We start from the raw sequence: 18543 nt of genomic DNA, 5'->3' as shown, positions 1-18543 counted from the left end.
GACAGAGCTCTCCTTTGCTTTTAGTTAGTTTTAGCTGGCTGAGGCAAAGAAGTTCCCTGGACTGTGGGGTTTTTTTTCCCTTTTCTTTGGCCCTGTTCAAACCTGCTCTGGACTGAACACCCAGCAGAGCACCGGCAGCTCCACCTGTGGCCACCGGGCCGGGCCTGGCCTGCGACATTTCCAGCACTGAGGGACTGATCAGAGACTGAGTGAGCTGAGCTGCAGCCCAGGGAGGGACTTTCTCAGTTTGTCATCTCTTTTGGAGCAGCAAGGGGTTTTATTGTTTAATATTGTTTAGGTTTTATTGTTTAATAAACAGGTTTTTTTCCACTTTTCTCCAAGGAGGTATTTTCTCCCGGACCGGTTGGAGGGAGGGGCCAATTGAATCTGCTTTCCTAGAGGAGCCCCTTTGGGGGTCTCTGCAAAATTTGCTCTGAACCAGGACAAAAGGGAAGGGTTTCCATTATTAACATTCAGAACACAGGGGCAGAGAACAAGTCTGGTCAGACAGGGCTCTTTTCTGAAGCCCTCCCTTGCCAAGTGTATGATCAACGTGATTTCAGCTGATTGTTTACACTGACAGCCAGGCCAAAAGGACAATTTTTAAGAGTGCTACCATTATCTGTGACCTTCATGGAAACTTGGGTGTCTGCCAAGCATGCACTGCAATTAGCTGATCCGAACAGCCCATCTCAAACCTGCCTGGATAAGCAGAGATGAGACCTTCACATTTGTCCCAGCTGCCTCTCCTGAGTGCAGGGAACATGGAAGGGCCTGTGCCGGGAGATGCTCAGAGACTGAGCAGCCTCTGCACTTCAGGCTCCCGGAGCAGAGCAGTGCTGCCCTCCTGTGTCTTGTCACCCAAGGACATCACACCAGGCAGTGCTGGGCACAGCCAGATCACATGGAAGCCACAGTTACCAGCTACTTTTCTTCTAAGTGCAAGAAATAGCAAGAATATACCAGAAAAACTGAATCAGTGTGTAACATAACAGACAATTTATGCAGTATGAGACAGCAGGGACCATGAGGAACTGTAAGACATTCAAAGAACCTAAAGTATATTTTGAACATGTCTTCATCCACCTTTCCAAATGAAAAATTTCCATCACACTCAGGACTTCCAGGGAACACAGAGGTGGAAACTGGAACTCATCTATGCCCTTGAATTTGGCAAGGTGATTTGCTTTACAAAGCAAAAAGCAAGAGGATTTGGCCCAAAGTTAAGCCCTGGAGGAGCGGCTGCTTGACGTGTGTGTCTTCAAGCCCGTAACTCCAGCTAACAATTCTGCTGCTGAAGTCATTGACTGTGCTGTTACACAGCTGCTCTACACATATCCAAGCAATGATGCAATGATTTAATAGGTGCTGGGCCTGGCAAAATCATGAAGCAGCTCTGTTTACACAGAGACAGAAAGCGCCTCTGCCCCAGCAGTGATGAACAGAGGTGGGAGCAGACAAAGGGTGGAAGCACAGCACTTGGACAGTCTGCGGCAAACAAGACCCTACATCTCTGTTGTGATTTCAAATACATGGCAGCTTCCTCAGAGGTTCACTCCTTTTCGTTCAGCTGGTCATGAGAGCTGCTCTCCACTAAGCAAGAAAATGTTTTCAACAGCAGAATGTAAAAAGCAGTTCCTTTGCTGAGGAGAGCATATCACTGACCTTTTCAGGGCAACTATTCAGTCTGACCTTCCACAGACCCCCAGTAAGTCTTTATGCACATACACACACAAATATTTATATATAAATAATACATTGAAAAGAAACAGGCACACCCTTAGAATTCATTTACAGTAATTAGATTTATTTGCCTGACCAGATCTGAGCCTGCAGGAGACACATCCTTCCTCTTGCACCCTGTGGGAAGTGCTCTGGCACTAGAAGCTACAAATCAGTGTTGCAGCCTGCTCTCCTGTTTCTACCTGGAACTGGGCCATGTTTGTGACTGCTGTTTCAGAGGGGTGCTGCAAACCACTTACTTTAATACAACTGAGCTGCTGCTCTGGAGACAGGAAGCTTAAATTTTGGCACAGGACAAATACTGTAAAAACAACTCTGATAAGCACCATAAATTTGTAGTTGTCTTAGAAAAAAGGCATCTTGGAGAGTTCCTGCCTGCAAACTGAACCAGAAGTTTAGAGGGCAGTTATCTTACCAAGCATTCCTGATGATGGTGGATTAGGCTGAATATGCTCCAGGGAATTCTCCTGCAGAATGTCCCAGAGTTGCCACTGCATTTTGGGATTCAGGATATAGAAGGGCTGCTCTGGATGTGCTCTACGATACGCCTTATAGCTTTCATAAAAGTTGTAATCTGGTTTTCTGTACCACTGCAAGACAGAAACAGGAGGTCAGATTCTTTATTTCTGGCCCACTCTACTGTAACCAACAGGAAACAAGGATGAGTCAACCTGCTGCTGCTGGGGAAGAAGATCCTGCTGCACACCCTCACTCACTGTCCCCCTGGGTCACTGTGGTGAGCTGACTCAGTACACAGAGCAGGGAAACTCCAAATCTCAATGAATGGTAATTCAATTTTGTAATTTCATTTTGCACTCCCCAACAGCAGACAATGTTGAGAGCTCTGCCATAAATGTTCCAGACCCAGATCCTTCTCCACACTGCAATACCAAGAAGCATATTCTGCAGAAAACTCTTCCCAGCTCAGCCTCCTGAACCAGGCTGAGCTGATTTGCACCCTTAAACTTCCCCTTTCAGTAAAAACTAGGAATGGTTTATGTTTTCCTAAAGTCATTTTGAGATTTTTTTTCCCAATGTTAGAAATAGCCCATCCTGGTTTTACTGAGTCTTAAACATGCCATCCATAGCCCCTTATGCCTCCTTGGAGCTGTGGGACCAGGCCCAGAAATAAATATCAGTGAGGAAATAGGAAATGCAGGCCAAAGGAAGAATGCAAAGACCTCTCAGTTACAGCCAGAATTTAAAATAAAAGAATGGACTATTCGCTCCTACCTACTTTCCCCGTGAGCCTCCAGAGCTCATCACATATCAAACAACACTTTTTTGTACTCAAAATCAAAAATGAATTGCCAGGGGATTGCACACCCAAGGTGAAAGCTGACAGAGACCTTCAGAGGGTTTCCCAATCCATTCATAATGCATCAAGTATACCCCATGGCTGACTGCTGCTTGGAATATCCAAGCATCAACCACCAGCAAATCTTAGATTAAGTGTCAGAGAGAGGAAATCATCCTATAATGAGACAACTGCTGCAGCCAGCAGTGACCTGCTCCCTGTGCCATCAGCCCATGGGAAGGTGAAGGTGGTGACCCATTATCCTTGGCCTGAGGCCCTTCACAGGGATCAGAAGCAGGGAAGTGTTTTCTTAGGAGCACTCAGCCATGGGGTATCCACAGAAGTACACACGGATATATCCATAAAACAAAAAGGCAAACAAGAAAGGCCTTGGAATGAGTGATTGCACATTAGGAGGAAGTGGTTTAACAGAAGCACTTCAAAGCACGTGAATCTCATTTTACTTGCAAAAAAGTCAGCCTTACCTCATGAATTTCTGCATGATATGGTGCTGGATCCCAGACAATTAAGATTCCAGTGTTATATAATGGTTCACTCAGGAACTGCTGCTCTTCAACAGTTACAAGCTTGGAAAACAACAACAGATACATTGATATGCAGTATACTATCAGAATTAACAGGCAGGCAAGCAATAAAACACCTGACAATGGCCAGAGCCACCCCACTGCTGGTTAGTGAGCATGGCCCCTGTGTGCAGCAAGGACACAGCCCCAGCAGTGCCCTTCCAACACCCAAGCCAGTCCTGCCTAGCAGCAAAGGACTTGGTGGAGGGTCACAAGAGAAGCTGCCATGATGCTTCCCAAGGTTTCCCATCCATCCATCTCCAGGAACACACCAAGGACAGGAGCTGCAGAGTGACCCAGCCTGTGTGAGGATCCCAGCACTACAACACCAGCTGCTGCCAGCAGCCACCAGGGCAGCCCAGGCAGAGCCTAATGCAAATACACTGTTGGATCTACCAAGAGCCTTCATTTAACCCAAAGAAAGGCCTGCAGGTGGGGGGTTTCCCCCCAGCAATAGGAACCCTGGCAGCCAGTGCTCAGCCTGCTGAGACCATCAGTGCAAGAGACGAGAGACTACAGCATCCCCAGCCAATCCTGCCTCATGCCAAGCCCCTCATTGCCTCTGTAGAGCAGGGAGGAGATGGCTCAGGCAGGGGAGGTTGGAATCTCCTGAGAGCAGCAATAAGAAGGAAAGCTTCAAAGAGAGTTCTCTCTATACATAGAGAGATGTAACCACCACTGCTTGGGACACCCAAAGGCAACCCAGGTTTGCAGCAGCAAGAAAACAACCCTAATCAAACAATTCATCTCCTGTCCTCCCCACCCACCCAAAGCCATAACCTGTACAGGCACAGCTCGTAAACACTGAAATCATAAATCATACAAATCAGCTTCCATTTGTCCTGATTTTTTCCACAGATCTAATTATGAGCTAGCCAATTAGCCCTTGAGCATCCTGGCTGCCTCAGTAGCTGGCTGCCTGCAAGGCTGTCCCCAATAACCAGAGTACAAGGATGCTGCAGCCAGCCCAGATGGGAATTATTCCAAAAGCAAAAAGTTTCCTCACATCTGTTCTTAACTCTATGGGATTAGGCTTCGGCCTTGACCATGCACTGCCTGGTTTAATTTCCTTACAGTAGCTACAATATCTAGGTCACTGACAGCTGGAGTGTGCAGTGCTGCAGGTGTGAGTATCTGCCTGCAGCCTGTGGACACCAGGGGCAAAAGGGGCACAGCAGCTGGCACCAGCCATCCCCTCAGCTGGGCACAGGTGGGATGGAGCACTGCACAGGGGCAGGGATATGGAGAGGGGCACGTGCACTTTATTTCCATCTCACTGTTTCCATAGCCATGCGTGTTGGCAGAGGCACACGAACCCTGAGAGAGCTGTGACAGGCACAAAAGCAAAGGGACAAGAAACCAGGTGGGGAGCACCTCCACAGCCACTGCTTGCTGTGTCCTCCCACACACTGGAGCTGGCTCTGGGCACTGCCTGCTAGCTAACAATCACTGAACCTGTCTGCTGAAGGAATCTGGCTCCCCATTTACCCTCAGTGTCCATTTGTTGTTTAATAGTGACTGATTCTAAGTAGTAAAATTCATTTAAATTACTACATGACTGACTTGTCTTGCCCAGATTTTTGATCCCAATTAGTCAAGTGATCTATTGGTTTTCTGGTTTCTTCTTTAGCCAGTTCACCATGTAACAGTATCTTGTTAATACAGTCCCTATCCCTTAGTACATTTATTGGCCACATCACAATGATTTCCTTCTTTCCTGCTACCAGCAGTCAACGTCCTGCAATCTAAACATGCTCTCCTTTCCCACCACAGCCTTCCTCCATTCCACTGATGTGCTATCTCCTTTCTCTTCCTCCCTGCAGAGACTGTTAGTGCCAATAACAGCAAAGGCAGCCAAAGCAGAGAGTGCTCTCTGTGACAGCAAGAAGCCAGCCCAGGAGAGCTGGAAACAAGGGCTGGGAAGAACAAGGTACTCTGGCCCTTGGTCAGCTCTGCAGAAAGGAGCTGTGTCCTCCAGCATGACATTGGCACCCCCTCACACGTACTTCTGCCCTTGTTTTTACAAGATGTGACTGCTTTCCCAGGGCAAATCAATGCCTTGTGTCAGACTGCAGGAAAACATGCCATTCAAAAAGCAGCAGTACTGATGAACCAGTCAAGGCCTGAGAAAATAAATGAGGCAACATTAAATAAATTCTTTATTTAGAACAACTACGAAGCTTGTGGGCCTGCAAGCATATTCTCAGATTTGGAGTTCCCAAATTTCCTGCCTTCCTGTCAGTACCAATCCATTAATCTTTCCCTATGCACACAGATGTACAAGATACTCCACTCTACTGTTAAAAACTTCTGCCCCTGTGTATGTCCTAGAGACTGGCCAGAAAATTACAGAAAATTATCTTAAAATAATTATTAAGAAACTCAGGGCCACTGGCCATGTGTGCCAAAGGGATATTAGTCAATACAGACCAGCTTTGACAGATGAGATTTAGGAGATCCCATTTCCTTCACTTTGGCAGCAGACTGAGGTTGATCAGCAGTAAGAGCCAAAATAAAAGCAGCCAAGCCCCAAACTCATTCCTTTTCCCAGCTATAACACAAGAAAAGCCAGCCCAGAACAAGAACAAATTACAGCTTGTCCAGTACCTGGTGTCTGTAAGAGCTCTGGGCAAGGCAAGATAAGGCACAGCTCCTGCAGAAAGCTAAAAGGATAATGTGATCAGGCCACCCCACTAACAAGAAGGTTTAAAATGATGCCACCAAGACTGAAAACAGCACTGAACCATTCAAAGTGCAAATAAAAACATGTAAGAAAACCAGGCTTCCAATCCAATGGTCTCTGAAGTTAACAAACTGCAGTCAGAGCTGCTCAGTTTAGAAACCCCAGATGAGAGACTCCTGCACTACACACATGAAACACATCTTTTTCCCTGGTCAGCAGCCAGATCAATGCTGCCTTTTGAGTCAACTTCAGCCTCTAAAAACTGCAGCAATATTGTTCTCCCTGCAAGTGAAGTTTCCTAAGCTGGGGTCTCCATTCAGAGGGAACACCACCCATGACTGCAGGCTGATGTGCATGGAGAACAGAAGCACTGGAATGACGTGGCTGTAACTCCACTTGGTCCAAAGTAGGAGAATCCACATGGAGAGTCCTATCATAGCTGTACAAGCACACAGTTACCCTCCTCCCTGAGCAGATAACACTGACAGCACATAGGTCATGCACATATTTTCTCTTCATATCACTGTAAGCTTGGCCATGAGCACATCCTCCAGAGAAAGTTTGCTTAAGTGATAACACCTATCTGACATCAGAAAAATACACAGAGACAGGAAAGATAAAAAAAAAAAAAAAAAAATGTCAAACAGGGTGCAGAAGTCAGCAGCCAGATCTGTCTGCTCAAATCAGACTGGTTCAGAAAGGACAAACTGTCACCCTTCTGACTGGGGGTTTAATGCACAGGAATGAGAGGCAGCAAGCAACAGCAAAGAGCACAGCAGCAAGTGAAGAGTGGCCCAAGAGCAGAAAGAAGTAGCAAAAACATTCACACAAGAAGCAGGAATATCTTTTAAAAGACACACAAAATGAAGGGAGCAAGCTGGTTACACATTAGCTCTGTCTTCTTGCCTTTGAAGAGGATGGTCAAGCTCCTGCTGCTGTTTTGAGAAACTTCAAACCTTGTTACACAGCAGCATCTATGCTCTCCTCACACAGAGGCAGGTGAGAAAACTCCAGGCCTACAGATATTAGCTTTGGGGTAAGGAAAAGAAACTGCCTTTTTGGTTCAGGCTTACAAAAGCTACACTTCATCCATTCATCTCTCCCTCACTCAGCTCCCTCAGCCTTCATGTGCCTACAACCTCCTCCTCCTCCTCTTGTGGAGTGAGGAGATGCTTGTACTCAGTGCTGCGCCAGGTCCTTTAACCAAATGTCTCCTGGCCTGTTCAGTCCTCCTCCATTCTCTCACCAGCACATCCTAACTGTGATTGCCTCTTTGTCTGCATGTCTACACTTGAAGATTCCTCCCCCCAGAAAGGACAACCATGAAGGGTAACAGGTCTGTGGAGGAAAGGTGCCAGCACTCTGAGATGTGCCTACAAGAGCAAGGGTCTCACTCTACTGCTGGACAAGTGGCAGACTGACTCTGCCAATGCACTGTGGCACAGGGTTCTAACCCTGGAGAGTCTGGTCAATGGGAAACAGCAAAGGGACACCTTGGTAGCTACATGGAGCTCTCAGAGGCATGGAAGATTCTCTGTGAGCAAGGCCTTGCATTAAAGGCACTTTTTGCCATGCTCTGCAATGAGGCCCTGGACCCACCAGAGCCCATCCCTCTCCTGGCTGTGCACAGCCTACAGATTTACAGGTGAGTCTTTTGTCAAGAGTCTTCAGCCATGTAGCAGCCCTGGTTAATGTGTTACCTACAGAGTCTGCAGCCTTGCTGGGCAGTAAAGAAACATTGTTCTTTTATTCAAACCACATAAACATTCTTCATACTCATCTGTGGGGCAGGCACAACTCATCTCTTGGCACACCTCTCCTTGCTGACCTGCACTGGCTGAGCTGCTCCTGCCTCTCACTCCAAAGACACAGCAGCAGCATGGAGCTGGCCTTCTTGTGCCTACACAGAGCCTTTGAGCAAAGACAAAAGACAGATTACCTTGTGCCTGCTGTAAATCACAAGCAGGCTACCGCAAGTTTGCAAGTGCATGCCAGTGCCACTGCAGTCACCTCAGATTTACCAACTGTCCCCATTCCAAGGAGGGCCATCCCCATCCTACAGCCATGTGCTAGAATCAGATGGACAGCCCTGTTCTTCCCAGCTCCCAGAGAGTGCAGCTACACAGCTGTGCCATGCTTGGTGCCCCCTGCTCAGACCTACCTGGGAATTGACAAGACGAATTGTTGTCTTCTGCCCCACATCATCCTGGAAGCCCCTGACAGGAGCCCCGTTGAAGCGCAGGACGGCGTCGTGGCTGTCTGAAAGCCAAACAGAGGGAAAACCTGTGAGCCAGCAACTGGCTCTGAGTGATACCACAAACAAGTGACATTATTCACCTGCACTTCTAATACAGTCTGGTAAACCCCTAACATCCAGAAGGAGCAAGTCAGACTCTTTGGAGGAAGTTGTGGCTTCAACTTTATGATCAATACACATTTTAAAATCTACTCTCTAAAACTACAACCAACTGCCAGGTTGAGAGCACAACCCTAGCACTTGCTCTCCCTCTTCCTCCTTCCAAACACTTTACCAGGAGATAGACTAACATACAATTAATTTACCACATGGCTGACTGCAAACCAAGAAACTAGGAAGTAGTAGCAAGCCAGCATCCTCTCTTCCAGCCTGGAGGTTGACCAGCTCCAGAAACATGCACACCAACCACAGTGGAAAGCCAAGCTGTCCTCAGCCTGCCAGCATGCCTCCCACTGCTGTGCCTTCAACAGACACAGCTTCTTACATGCCTTGGGATTCACTGCATTTTCCTCTGCTGGCATCATCTCTTAAGATAGCACAGCACTCCCCCAGCCCCTCCTCTGCCTTGGCACAGCCAGCCAGGCCCCTGTAACGTGCTGGAGTCAGGCTGCTGCTGTGGCACCAAGGGAGGCTGTGCTTGTCAGCCTGGCTCCTCCCTGCCTTGTGGCTGCATTTGGGAAGGAAACGTTCCCTGTGATCAGAGGGGCTGAGTTAAGGAAGCAGGGTGATCTTTCCTGCATTCACACTGAGGCCACGTGACTGCAACACACAGCACCTGCAGCAGGGTCTGTGGGAACTGCCAAGCTCCAGGGCAGAAGGACCCACCTGGTCCAGAACTGGGTCTTTTTGAGATCATTTTCTTGAAAATGGGAGTGTTCTAACAGGCAATGCTGGAGCATCAGTAATCCCTGGCAGCAAAGACTGATTTCTCAATTTTATTCTCCTGGACGAGTGGGACTTCTTAAGAGCCCTTCCAAAGCACCATCCAAAAACCAAGAAAGCTGATGTTTCTGGAAAAAAGTGTCTCCATGCTGAGAAGTGGCTCTGCAGCTTCCACTACAGACCCTTAGCTCCACATCCTGCCTTGCACTAACACAATCCAGAGTTATGATTTCCCCATCTATAACTTCAGCCAGACACCAAGCATTCCTATGCCCCAAGTGTGCACATTAAAAGGGTGTTTAGTGACTGCTCAGGCACAGTAGCTGGCTCTCTGTCCCCAGGTGCTTGTGCTATACTCAGTATCTCTCACATCAGATTTTTCAGTGGCAATTTATAACCCTCAGTAATACCAAGAGCCCAGTAAAAGGTGGTTGTTTACAACCCTGTGCTGCTCTGCCAGCCTCCCTTGCTTTACCTAATTGCTCATTTGCTATCTTAATATGATTAGATAGAACAAATATTTCATGGAGTTATTACTCAGCAATCCATTGTGCTCATTTACACAAATACTTCATTTTAAGCTTCATTTAGTACCTTTTAGACAACTTCCTCCAACACCACCACAACATTTCCTACATGGAAAAAGTGGGAAAAACTGCACAGAAATACACTGAATGCTCCTGAATCCTTAATACTCCCCCTGCCTAGCTCAAGGCTGCAAGTGCTCAAACTCTGCAGAAGCACCAGCAGAGTTAACTGCTTGAGCAGAAGGGTGAAAGTTTGTGACCCACACACAAGAAACACAGGGCAAGGACAGCAGCAGGGGTTAATGGCATTTGCCTCGGGCACACTACACAGTGACCTCCCCAGCATCCATCCCTTGTGATCTGGAACAAACCAGTGCTTCAGTGTGGGGAGGGCTCAGACAGTGGCTGTGGGAACAATGACAGGGCTTTGCCTGTCTGACATCCAAAGCACAGCCTGTCCCACTTGGCTGCTCCCATACCCAATGCAGAGGTGCAGGGACTGCATTCCAACCCTCCAGAACATCAGCTCCCACTCCTGCGAGGGTCTCCTTCCAGAGGAACAAGCACTGGCAGCACTGCTGGAGCCTAACACAGACAGCCCTGGGCACAAGGCAGCTGAGCTGGGGAGGCTGTTCAACAGGAGGTCACTTCTGTGCAAACCTGTATCTCTGAGCTCCAAGAGGCACCCAAACAACCTGAGACAGGTGCCTGAAGGAAAAGGAAGAACTGCTTTCCCAAGTCTTGACCCATCTCACTTCAAACACTCCTAAGAGGCAGAAACAATTACACCAACCAACTCCCACCTGCAATTTGTACCAGGAGGCAATGCTGTTCTTCACTGCATATTTCATAGCATTTTAGCACACTTCCAACTGCTCAACCTCACTCTAGCTCCTGCTCACCTGCCTGTGGACACAGAGGAGTCTGGGGGAGAACTTCTGAGCAAGTACTCAACACTGTCTCCCACGAGGGACTATGATTCTGAAGGCTTTGCCAAAGTTCTCCATGAATGATGCATCAAAATCTATCCATCTACCTGTTTCAGAAGATGAAGGCTACTTACAGCTTAGTGCAGGCCAAAGGGATCTGAGCCAGCAGACAACTTATGAATACACCAAAGCCTGCAAACAATTTCCACTTGAGAGAAAACTCCCAGACCTTAAAAGTTCTCCTTCAGTGAAGCTACAGTTCAGCAAAGCGTGAACCTTAACTGAGCTCCAAACACCAAAAAATGAAGCAAGCTGAGGGAGCTGCAGGCTCTGGAGAATTTTCTGCCGGGTACAAAATGCTGAGTTGACTGAAGAATTGGTTTCCCCAGCAGGCTGCTTTTGTAAAGACACAAAACACTTTGGCATCAAAACATGTTTCTTTATAATTCACAGTAAAAGACCAGAGCTTTGGCAGTTATTAATTAATTAATGCTTTAATTCAGGTAAATATGGTCAGATGAGACTACAAATGGTCCACTGGGCCACTCAAATTCATAAAGCTGCCTTATGGCTCAGAATGAAGCAGTACCACTTCTGGAAAGCCCTGAGCAAGAATTACAGAATCACTGAGGCTGGAAGGGACCTCTGAAGCTTATCTGTGCCCAGTCCTCAGCTCAACACACACTGCTCAGGGCTATGTCCAAAGGGTTTTCCCCCTTTACCATTTTCTTCAATTTCTTCTCTGAAAATATCTTCCAGTATGAAATTTTTTCTGTCTGAGCCATAAGCATTACACAACCCATCCCAAGCCCTCTCAAGAAACAAACACTTGAGAAACCAAGACTGCTCTCTGGTATCCAATATTCATGTGACCCTTCAGTGATGCCAACAGGATCACAAAAACCAAAAGGAGTTGCTAGAATAGAGCTACCTATTACTCCCATCTCCAGCTAGGCTGAAATATTTACTGACTTTAGAAGTTTAACATTTCCACTTGTTTTAAACACCTTTGAGCACAAGAGATTTATCAGTAAGAGCATGACAGCAGGTTACTTCTACTCAACCCAAGTTATAAACAATGATATTTGACTTCATGCAAACTGAAAGATACCAACCTATTTCTTGTCCCAAGCGAGATGATTTCAGAGAGCCTGCTGAGGACACGACAGCACAGCGACCCAGGTGTCCCACTGCTTCACTGAAGCTTTTCCCTGGCAGGTACTGCAGCCACTCAGAGGTACCAAAAGGCCCATCAGACCTCTGGATCATGGTCACATTGACTCTGTCCCGCAGCTGGCACAGCAGCTTCTCTGGGCTGAGCTTAGCATTCCTCTTGCCATTGTAAGTCACATTGTACTTGTTCATGGCCAGGTAGTTTTTCCTGACCTTCTGCAGCCTGGGTATGAGATTTTTGGATGAGCTGTCCTTATCCCATACCTTCCCAAAGGCTGCTTTCTTGGACTTTTCAGCTGTTTCAGAGGTGCTGCCTTTTACTTTGTTTTGGGTACCAAGCCATATTTTGGATACCTGCCCCAGTTCACTGGCTGCTTCATGGAAAAGGCCTTGTGATTTAACAGTGTTCCATTTCTCCAAGCTCCTGTGCCCCTGAAAATCATCATTCCCGGTCTTCAAAGGATCATAGTAGCTTCTTCTGGTTTCTCTCCACAGGCAAACTGTCAGTGCTACCAGGACCACCACAAGGACACACATGAACTTTTTCAACACATTGATGTGAACCATAGTGCACGGTGCATCCCCAGGTGGGACACTGGAAGCTGGCCCTGGGAAAAGGAAACAGCTCAGTCAGGGCTGCAGGCACAGGCACAGGTGAAATCATGGAGATCTGTATGCAGTGGGAGGGGAGAGAGACAACATCAGGGTAATGCTAAAATTTCAGCCTGTTCAAAGATCTCATTTCAAAGTCTACCACCTCAAACACCAAAACAAAGACCTGAGCTGGCTATCAGCCATCACATGCTATGTAATGGTGACCTGAGGCCACTGCCACTCAAACCTTTTTTCTACTCCCTCCCACAAGTGACAGCCAAATTTAACAATGCCAGTATCATACCAGCAAGCAGGGTAAGTCTCCACATTGCTTTGCTTCATCTCCCATCCCTGACAGTCAACATCCAAATGCCAACAAACGCACTTTTTACTTGACCACAGGCTTTGCCACTAATGAAGAACATGCTAAAGCATAGAACTGGAAAGAAAAAAAAAAAAGCTCTGAGTTCATGAGCACCAGGAGCTTCACCAGCCTGGTACTTTGGTGACTTTGCAGGGAACTGCTGCAAGTCTGCAGTGGGCTGAGTGCACTGTCAACACCAAACCTCACTGAACACCTGCTGGAAGCCAATTAAGCCCCAGTATTTTTGGGACATGTTTGGGCTCATAAATGCACTTGGATGAACATTACTCCAGGTAAGTTACCTCTGGAGAAAGCAAAGCCAGATGCTGTTGTACAGCACTGCCTGTTCTCCTTTGCACTGCCTCACACTAGCAGATACCTCCAGCTCCCATCATGTCAGAAAAGTGGGAATCCAATAGGATGACTGCCCAAAAAGCAGCTCAAACTAGGCTGATTTATTTTGGGAAGGGGGGGCTGGTGTATAAAATATACACTGATGGATAAACCCCTCACAAGCAGCACACAGGGACCACAGAAGACAGGACAGCAGCTGCTCGTTTCCCTACATGGCTGCTCCAGATGTGTCCAAAAGCATGGGAACAGTATGGAGGCTCCAGGAGACAAACACATGCAGATCACAGCTGTTCCCAGAGAGGTACAAGCAGCAACTTCCTCCCTGAGGAACCTGCTGAAAGCAAACCCTGCAATGCTGGGCTGCTGAGAGGTTACTGAGCTGCAAACACTACCTGGGGATAAAGCAGCAGCTCTCCAACTCAAGTCATTTTTGGCTGTTGGCAGATTTTCCTCCAAGGGCTTAAGCAGGATATCCCAAAACAACAGTTCTGTGATGTGCTGAAGAGTTCAAGAAATACCTGCAAAAAAAGAAGAGGAAAAAAGAAAAACATACTAAGGAAAACCTCAAAGTTCTAGAGATGAGCAAGTATTACCTCAGATAAACCCTGTGGTCCCAAAGAAGTTGTTACTAGGGGCTGGAAGGACAGCAGCAAACACATTAAACACCACATAAGCATTTTAAATGTCTAAATGCCCACTCAAAATGGACATCTTTCTTCTTTGCCTGAAATCTGCTCCCAGCTAGGGCAGACTCACAGGCTGCTCTCTGGTGCCACCAGAGCAACCAGATCCACCCTGAGCACTGGATATGCCCAAAATAAAGTGAGGGAAATAACCCAATGGCGGTGGTTCACACAATGAACAAGGGAAAAGAAAAAGCTGCTTTTCCCAGGGAACTATCTTACTGCCTATCCTTGAGTAACTCAGGCACTCCTGCAGAGAAGACTCCCTGCTCTTTTGGAACAAGATGCATGGAAAGCTGATTTAAAAAACATATCTTAATCCGTAAGTCTTCACAAAATAGATAAATGTGGTTTAGACTTCATAGTTTCACTCTGCCAAGGAAGTGCAGCAAGAGAAAGGGAGATTTGACAGTATTAGCTGAGAAATCAAGAAAGTAAATTGCTTTTACAGGAAGTCTGAGTCAATACAATGACACATGAGCTAAATTACAAATGATATCCCCTTTAAAAGACTAAATACTAAATTATTAAAGCATCCTAATGCTGAAAACTTATATTTTAACTTTATTAAGGAACAAAATTATTTTTCATAGCGCACTCCACAATGAAAAAGCAAATATTGCTTTTTGTGTTCCAGTTCTTAGCACCAACAAAAAGATCTAAGAAACACAAGTAGTTCCAGTTTTTATTGAAGTCATTTGCTCTGCCTTGACAGACTGTATAAATTTTCATTTCCTTAAGTACAAATGCACTAGAAGGGCACACTGAAGTCTTGTTGAACCAGGAGAGGCACAGCAGTCTGGAGAGGTGGGGCGCCAGGAGGGGATGCAGAGCACCCCATGCTCTGCTCTGTCCGGAGTAAGGCTCCCCATGCTGTTCACGGCTCCTGTCCTGCTGTGGGCTCTCAGCCTCTCCCTGCTGCCACCCCCTGCGCAGCTGGGACCCCACAGGCACAACTCACCCGGGGCCTGTCGCAGACAGCAAAAAGCCCCATGTGGAGGCAGCTGCCTGCCCAGCCATGTGCTGATGGGGAGAGCAGTGCTGAGTGCCTCCACACTGTCAGCCTCTGCTGGCAAAGCACACGCTAAGGCAGCCCCGGCCGGGTTCGGGGGATCCCCGGCTGGCTGCCTTCAGTCCGGATAGCGGGTCCTGTTGGGCACAGCCTGCCCCGCCTCCCAGCAGCTCCCAGCCGCAGGCAACCTTAGCAAGCTCAGCTCTTCGGAGATTTCAGCTCTTAGTGATTATCAGCTCATTAGGTGATTTCAGCTCTTGGCTTGCTAAGTGCCTTTGGCAGACGCGGGGAGAGAGGAGAAGCGCTGTGTGTGAGGTTCCACAGAGATGTCCTTTACTGGTCTTCTGCAAAGGTCTCAGGGACAGCATCTCCTAACAAACTGGGCAAAAGTAGCTCTTTATATAGGGTATAGGGGTTCTAGGGATTATCCAGTAGTAAGGGTCAAAAGGAAAGTGACCTATAGTCTTACAGAGAGATAAGCAAGGGTCCAAAGGCAGGGAGAGGGGCTTCTAAGGTCCAGTCATCATGACCAAGCATTTCCTATCTTAGGCTGCTGAATGCCATGGTGGCCTTGCAGGCCCTGTGCCTGCTACGACACACAGCAAAGCTTTCCAAACCCTGAGGAACACCAAAGCAGAGCTGTCCAGTGTCAGCTTCATGCCAAACTGAGACAACTCCCTGTCCATGCTGGATCCCTTTACAAGAGGCAAGGATCTGACTTCCAGAAACTTCTTCCCCGTTCTGTGCAGAGGGGACAGAGCCTCAGCCCTGCTGGGGGTGCCCAGCAGCCTCCCACCCTGCAGAGCAGAGCTCCTTGCTCCAGACCCTGAAGGACTCTGCCCTGCTTTTGACTTCAAAAACATCTCCTGAGGGGTTTCCAGGTGGAGGTGACAGCAGGCACATCTCAGTAACCAACAGCTTTTGCTTCTCACACTTGAATCATCTAGAAGGGTGGCAGGTTCATTACAGTGAAACAACTTGACAGCTCCTGCTGAGACACTCCTTGTGGTGGTGCACAGCTCAGGATGCCCAGCAAGTCACAACAACTCCTCTCCTTTCCAGGCCACTCAAGGGCACCTGGAGAACTCATCTTCTGCACAAATTATCCCCACCTCCGACTGTACACGCTGCTGCAATGTGAACAGTTAGTTTGCTTTGATTTTTAAGCTGGCATAGTAGGCTCTGCAAACATGTTTTAGCAGAGCCACAACATTTCAAGATACCTTCTGTTCCCCATGGATACTTTGCAATTCAGCTTAATTATTACTACAACTTCACATGATAGGAATTTATTTTCTTTTATTTGCACAAGCACTGCCCTAAGAAGGGGTCCCTCTCAAGCATTCTGATACCAAACCTCTGTTGTGGAGAAGAGAAGAATCTGCTCTTCCTAGCAAAGTAGGGTAGCCCACAAGTGGCTGCTTGTGTGCACTTCTGTCTGGCAGTGGTCAGTACAAAGGTACTTTTCCAAAGGCGTCGGAAGCTTGCCACATACACAAAACACAAGGTGTCAGCTATGAGTATGAGGAAAGAAAGGACAAAAAAAAAAATCCCCCAAACCTAGAAAAATGCAAATTAAAAAAAATAAACGAATAGCTGTGACCCTGAAACAGAGAACCTTACACAGCTGAGATTTAAACAAATAGCTGTAACCCTGAAACAGAGAATCTTACACAGCTGAGATTTAAATAAATAGCTGTAACCCTGAAATCCAGAACCAGACACAGCTGTAGGGTACAGCACTGGCTGGCATGTTAAGCCCACACAGCAAGTCCTGTGAGGATAAATTAATCCTGTGCAGAGAACAAGTGAAGGACGTGGTATCTTCAAGGCAGTCACATTCTGTCCACACACTCTTAACCTTTATTGTCCAATTATCTCACTGGTCTCAGGTCTTAAACCAGTAAAGTACACAAGAGTGTGAAAATCCTGCTTCTCTGGTGTCCCAGAGGCTGCTGTCTACCTAGGGAGCTGCAGCCAGCAATGCCACAGCAGAGAACATCCAGCAATCCTGATTTCCACATCCCACAGCAGATTTACCCTAAAAATGCTAACAAGTATCCTCACCTCAAACAGCCCGTACCTGTTTCCTATTGCACCCAACAGCCGGTACACAGACAAACCACACGAGTATGGACAAAGGTATGAATATGTTTCTTCCAGGAAATGCACACAACTTCCCCAAAGTTGTCATCAGCTGCACCAATGCCCATCCTCTGCACATTTTTTTAACTGGCTCTTGAAACCGCTCACATTTCCCTAACAGCCTGAGGCAATGAACTGTGCATACAGCTGCACACAGGCACACACAACCCCGCCTCTCCCGCTTTTCCAGGCTCTGTCCCGCTCGTTCCAGCTCCCCCTTGCACAGCCCCTTTCCCACCCCTCAGATGCCCTTGGTCAGCCTCTCAGCACCATCCGCAGGGCGTGACCGTCCCTCGGGGCAGGCACCCCCGCTGAACACGCTCCGGCCACATGCTCCAGCAGCGACACAACAATGGGGCTGATTTGTTCTCCTTGTGTAACTTCCTTCCTTTATTTCCCCTCCTGACCACTTCTGAGCCCTGATCTCTACACAATCTGCAATGACCTCAGGTTATTTTGCAAGCTGCCCCTGGAGCAGGAATAAACCCACCTGAAGAGCATTTTCTTCCCCGTGCTAGCAAAAGCTGCCCTTGCCCCCGTGCTGCCCCAGGATCACCGGAGCCCTCCGCAGCTGCCCAGGGCTTCCCCCGCTTCCAGCAGCCCCTCTGGTGACAGAGACAGCCTCAGAACTCAGCCCTTCCTCCTCTCCTCTGCAGATCCCTTATCAGAATTCACCAGTGGGCATCCCAGAAAATCCCTGAGGGCCTTCTGTGATGTTGTGAAACCTGACCTCTTGCTTTCCTACCTGCTAGGCAGCCACTAATCCAGGACAGGAACCTCTCATCCCACGACAGCTTAGGGTGGCCTTTCTGAGGTTTGGTCAGCAATCTCACCAAAACCTTGAAAATTCAAGGTTCCCCCTCTCTCCATGTTCACAACCTTCTGAAAATGACAGAAGAGGAAATATGTAGATAGATTTGAAATGTGACCCTTCTGCAAACACATGATGAGACTTCTTCATTAGGTCTTACATATTCCACAGGTGTCATTTTAATTACATGTACTGGTCTGAAGCAATGGATCCTACCAGAGTCCCTCAAACATAACCATGGCAAGTAACACCTTTAATTTAATTTAAATCTCTTGGGGATTACAGGATATGCAGGAATCACATCCACCTGGTCTACCACGCTTCTCCTTGATCCTGCCATTCATACATCAGCATAATTCAGGTGCAGTTTTCTTCTCTCTGATGGATGCACAAAAGCTTTTTACTTTGGCAAGTTGTTCCTCAATATTTTTTTTTTATATGATGTGATAAGTATTTCAAATTTAAACTCAAAGCATTTACATTTCTTTCTAGATTTCCTTCATTT

The 18543-nt window shown here is 47.4% G+C and overlaps 1 protein-coding gene across 3 annotated transcripts in view; it reads right to left on the bottom strand.

Annotated features, from left to right (window-relative positions):
* ST6GAL1 (ST6 beta-galactoside alpha-2,6-sialyltransferase 1) overlaps positions 1-18543 on the bottom strand; it is a 45200-nt gene that overhangs the window by 1743 nt on the left and 24914 nt on the right. The window contains exons 4-9 of one of the 3 annotated variants that reach the window (XM_030954606.1): positions 13780-13905; positions 12974-13108; positions 12018-12683; positions 8469-8566; positions 3526-3627; positions 2159-2333 (exon numbers count right to left, since the gene is read on the bottom strand). In XM_030954606.1, the coding sequence (XP_030810466.1) occupies positions 2159-2333; positions 3526-3627; positions 8469-8566; positions 12018-12683; positions 12974-12998 (1066 nt within the window). In that variant the 5' untranslated portion in view covers positions 12999-13108; positions 13780-13905. Of the gene's footprint in view, positions 1-2158; positions 2334-3525; positions 3628-8468; positions 8567-12017; positions 12746-12973; positions 13109-13779; positions 13906-18543 lie in introns of all 3 variants that reach the window. The other 2 variants (XM_030954607.1, XM_030954608.1) reach the window with 2 other exon arrangements.

This window comes from Camarhynchus parvulus, chromosome 9, assembly GCF_901933205.1.
Source record: "Camarhynchus parvulus chromosome 9, STF_HiC, whole genome shotgun sequence".
Classification (NCBI taxonomy): Eukaryota; Metazoa; Chordata; class Aves; order Passeriformes; family Thraupidae; genus Camarhynchus; species Camarhynchus parvulus.
The sequence above is the reverse complement of the archived record's forward strand: the minus strand, read 5'-3'. Positions and strand labels throughout refer to the sequence as shown.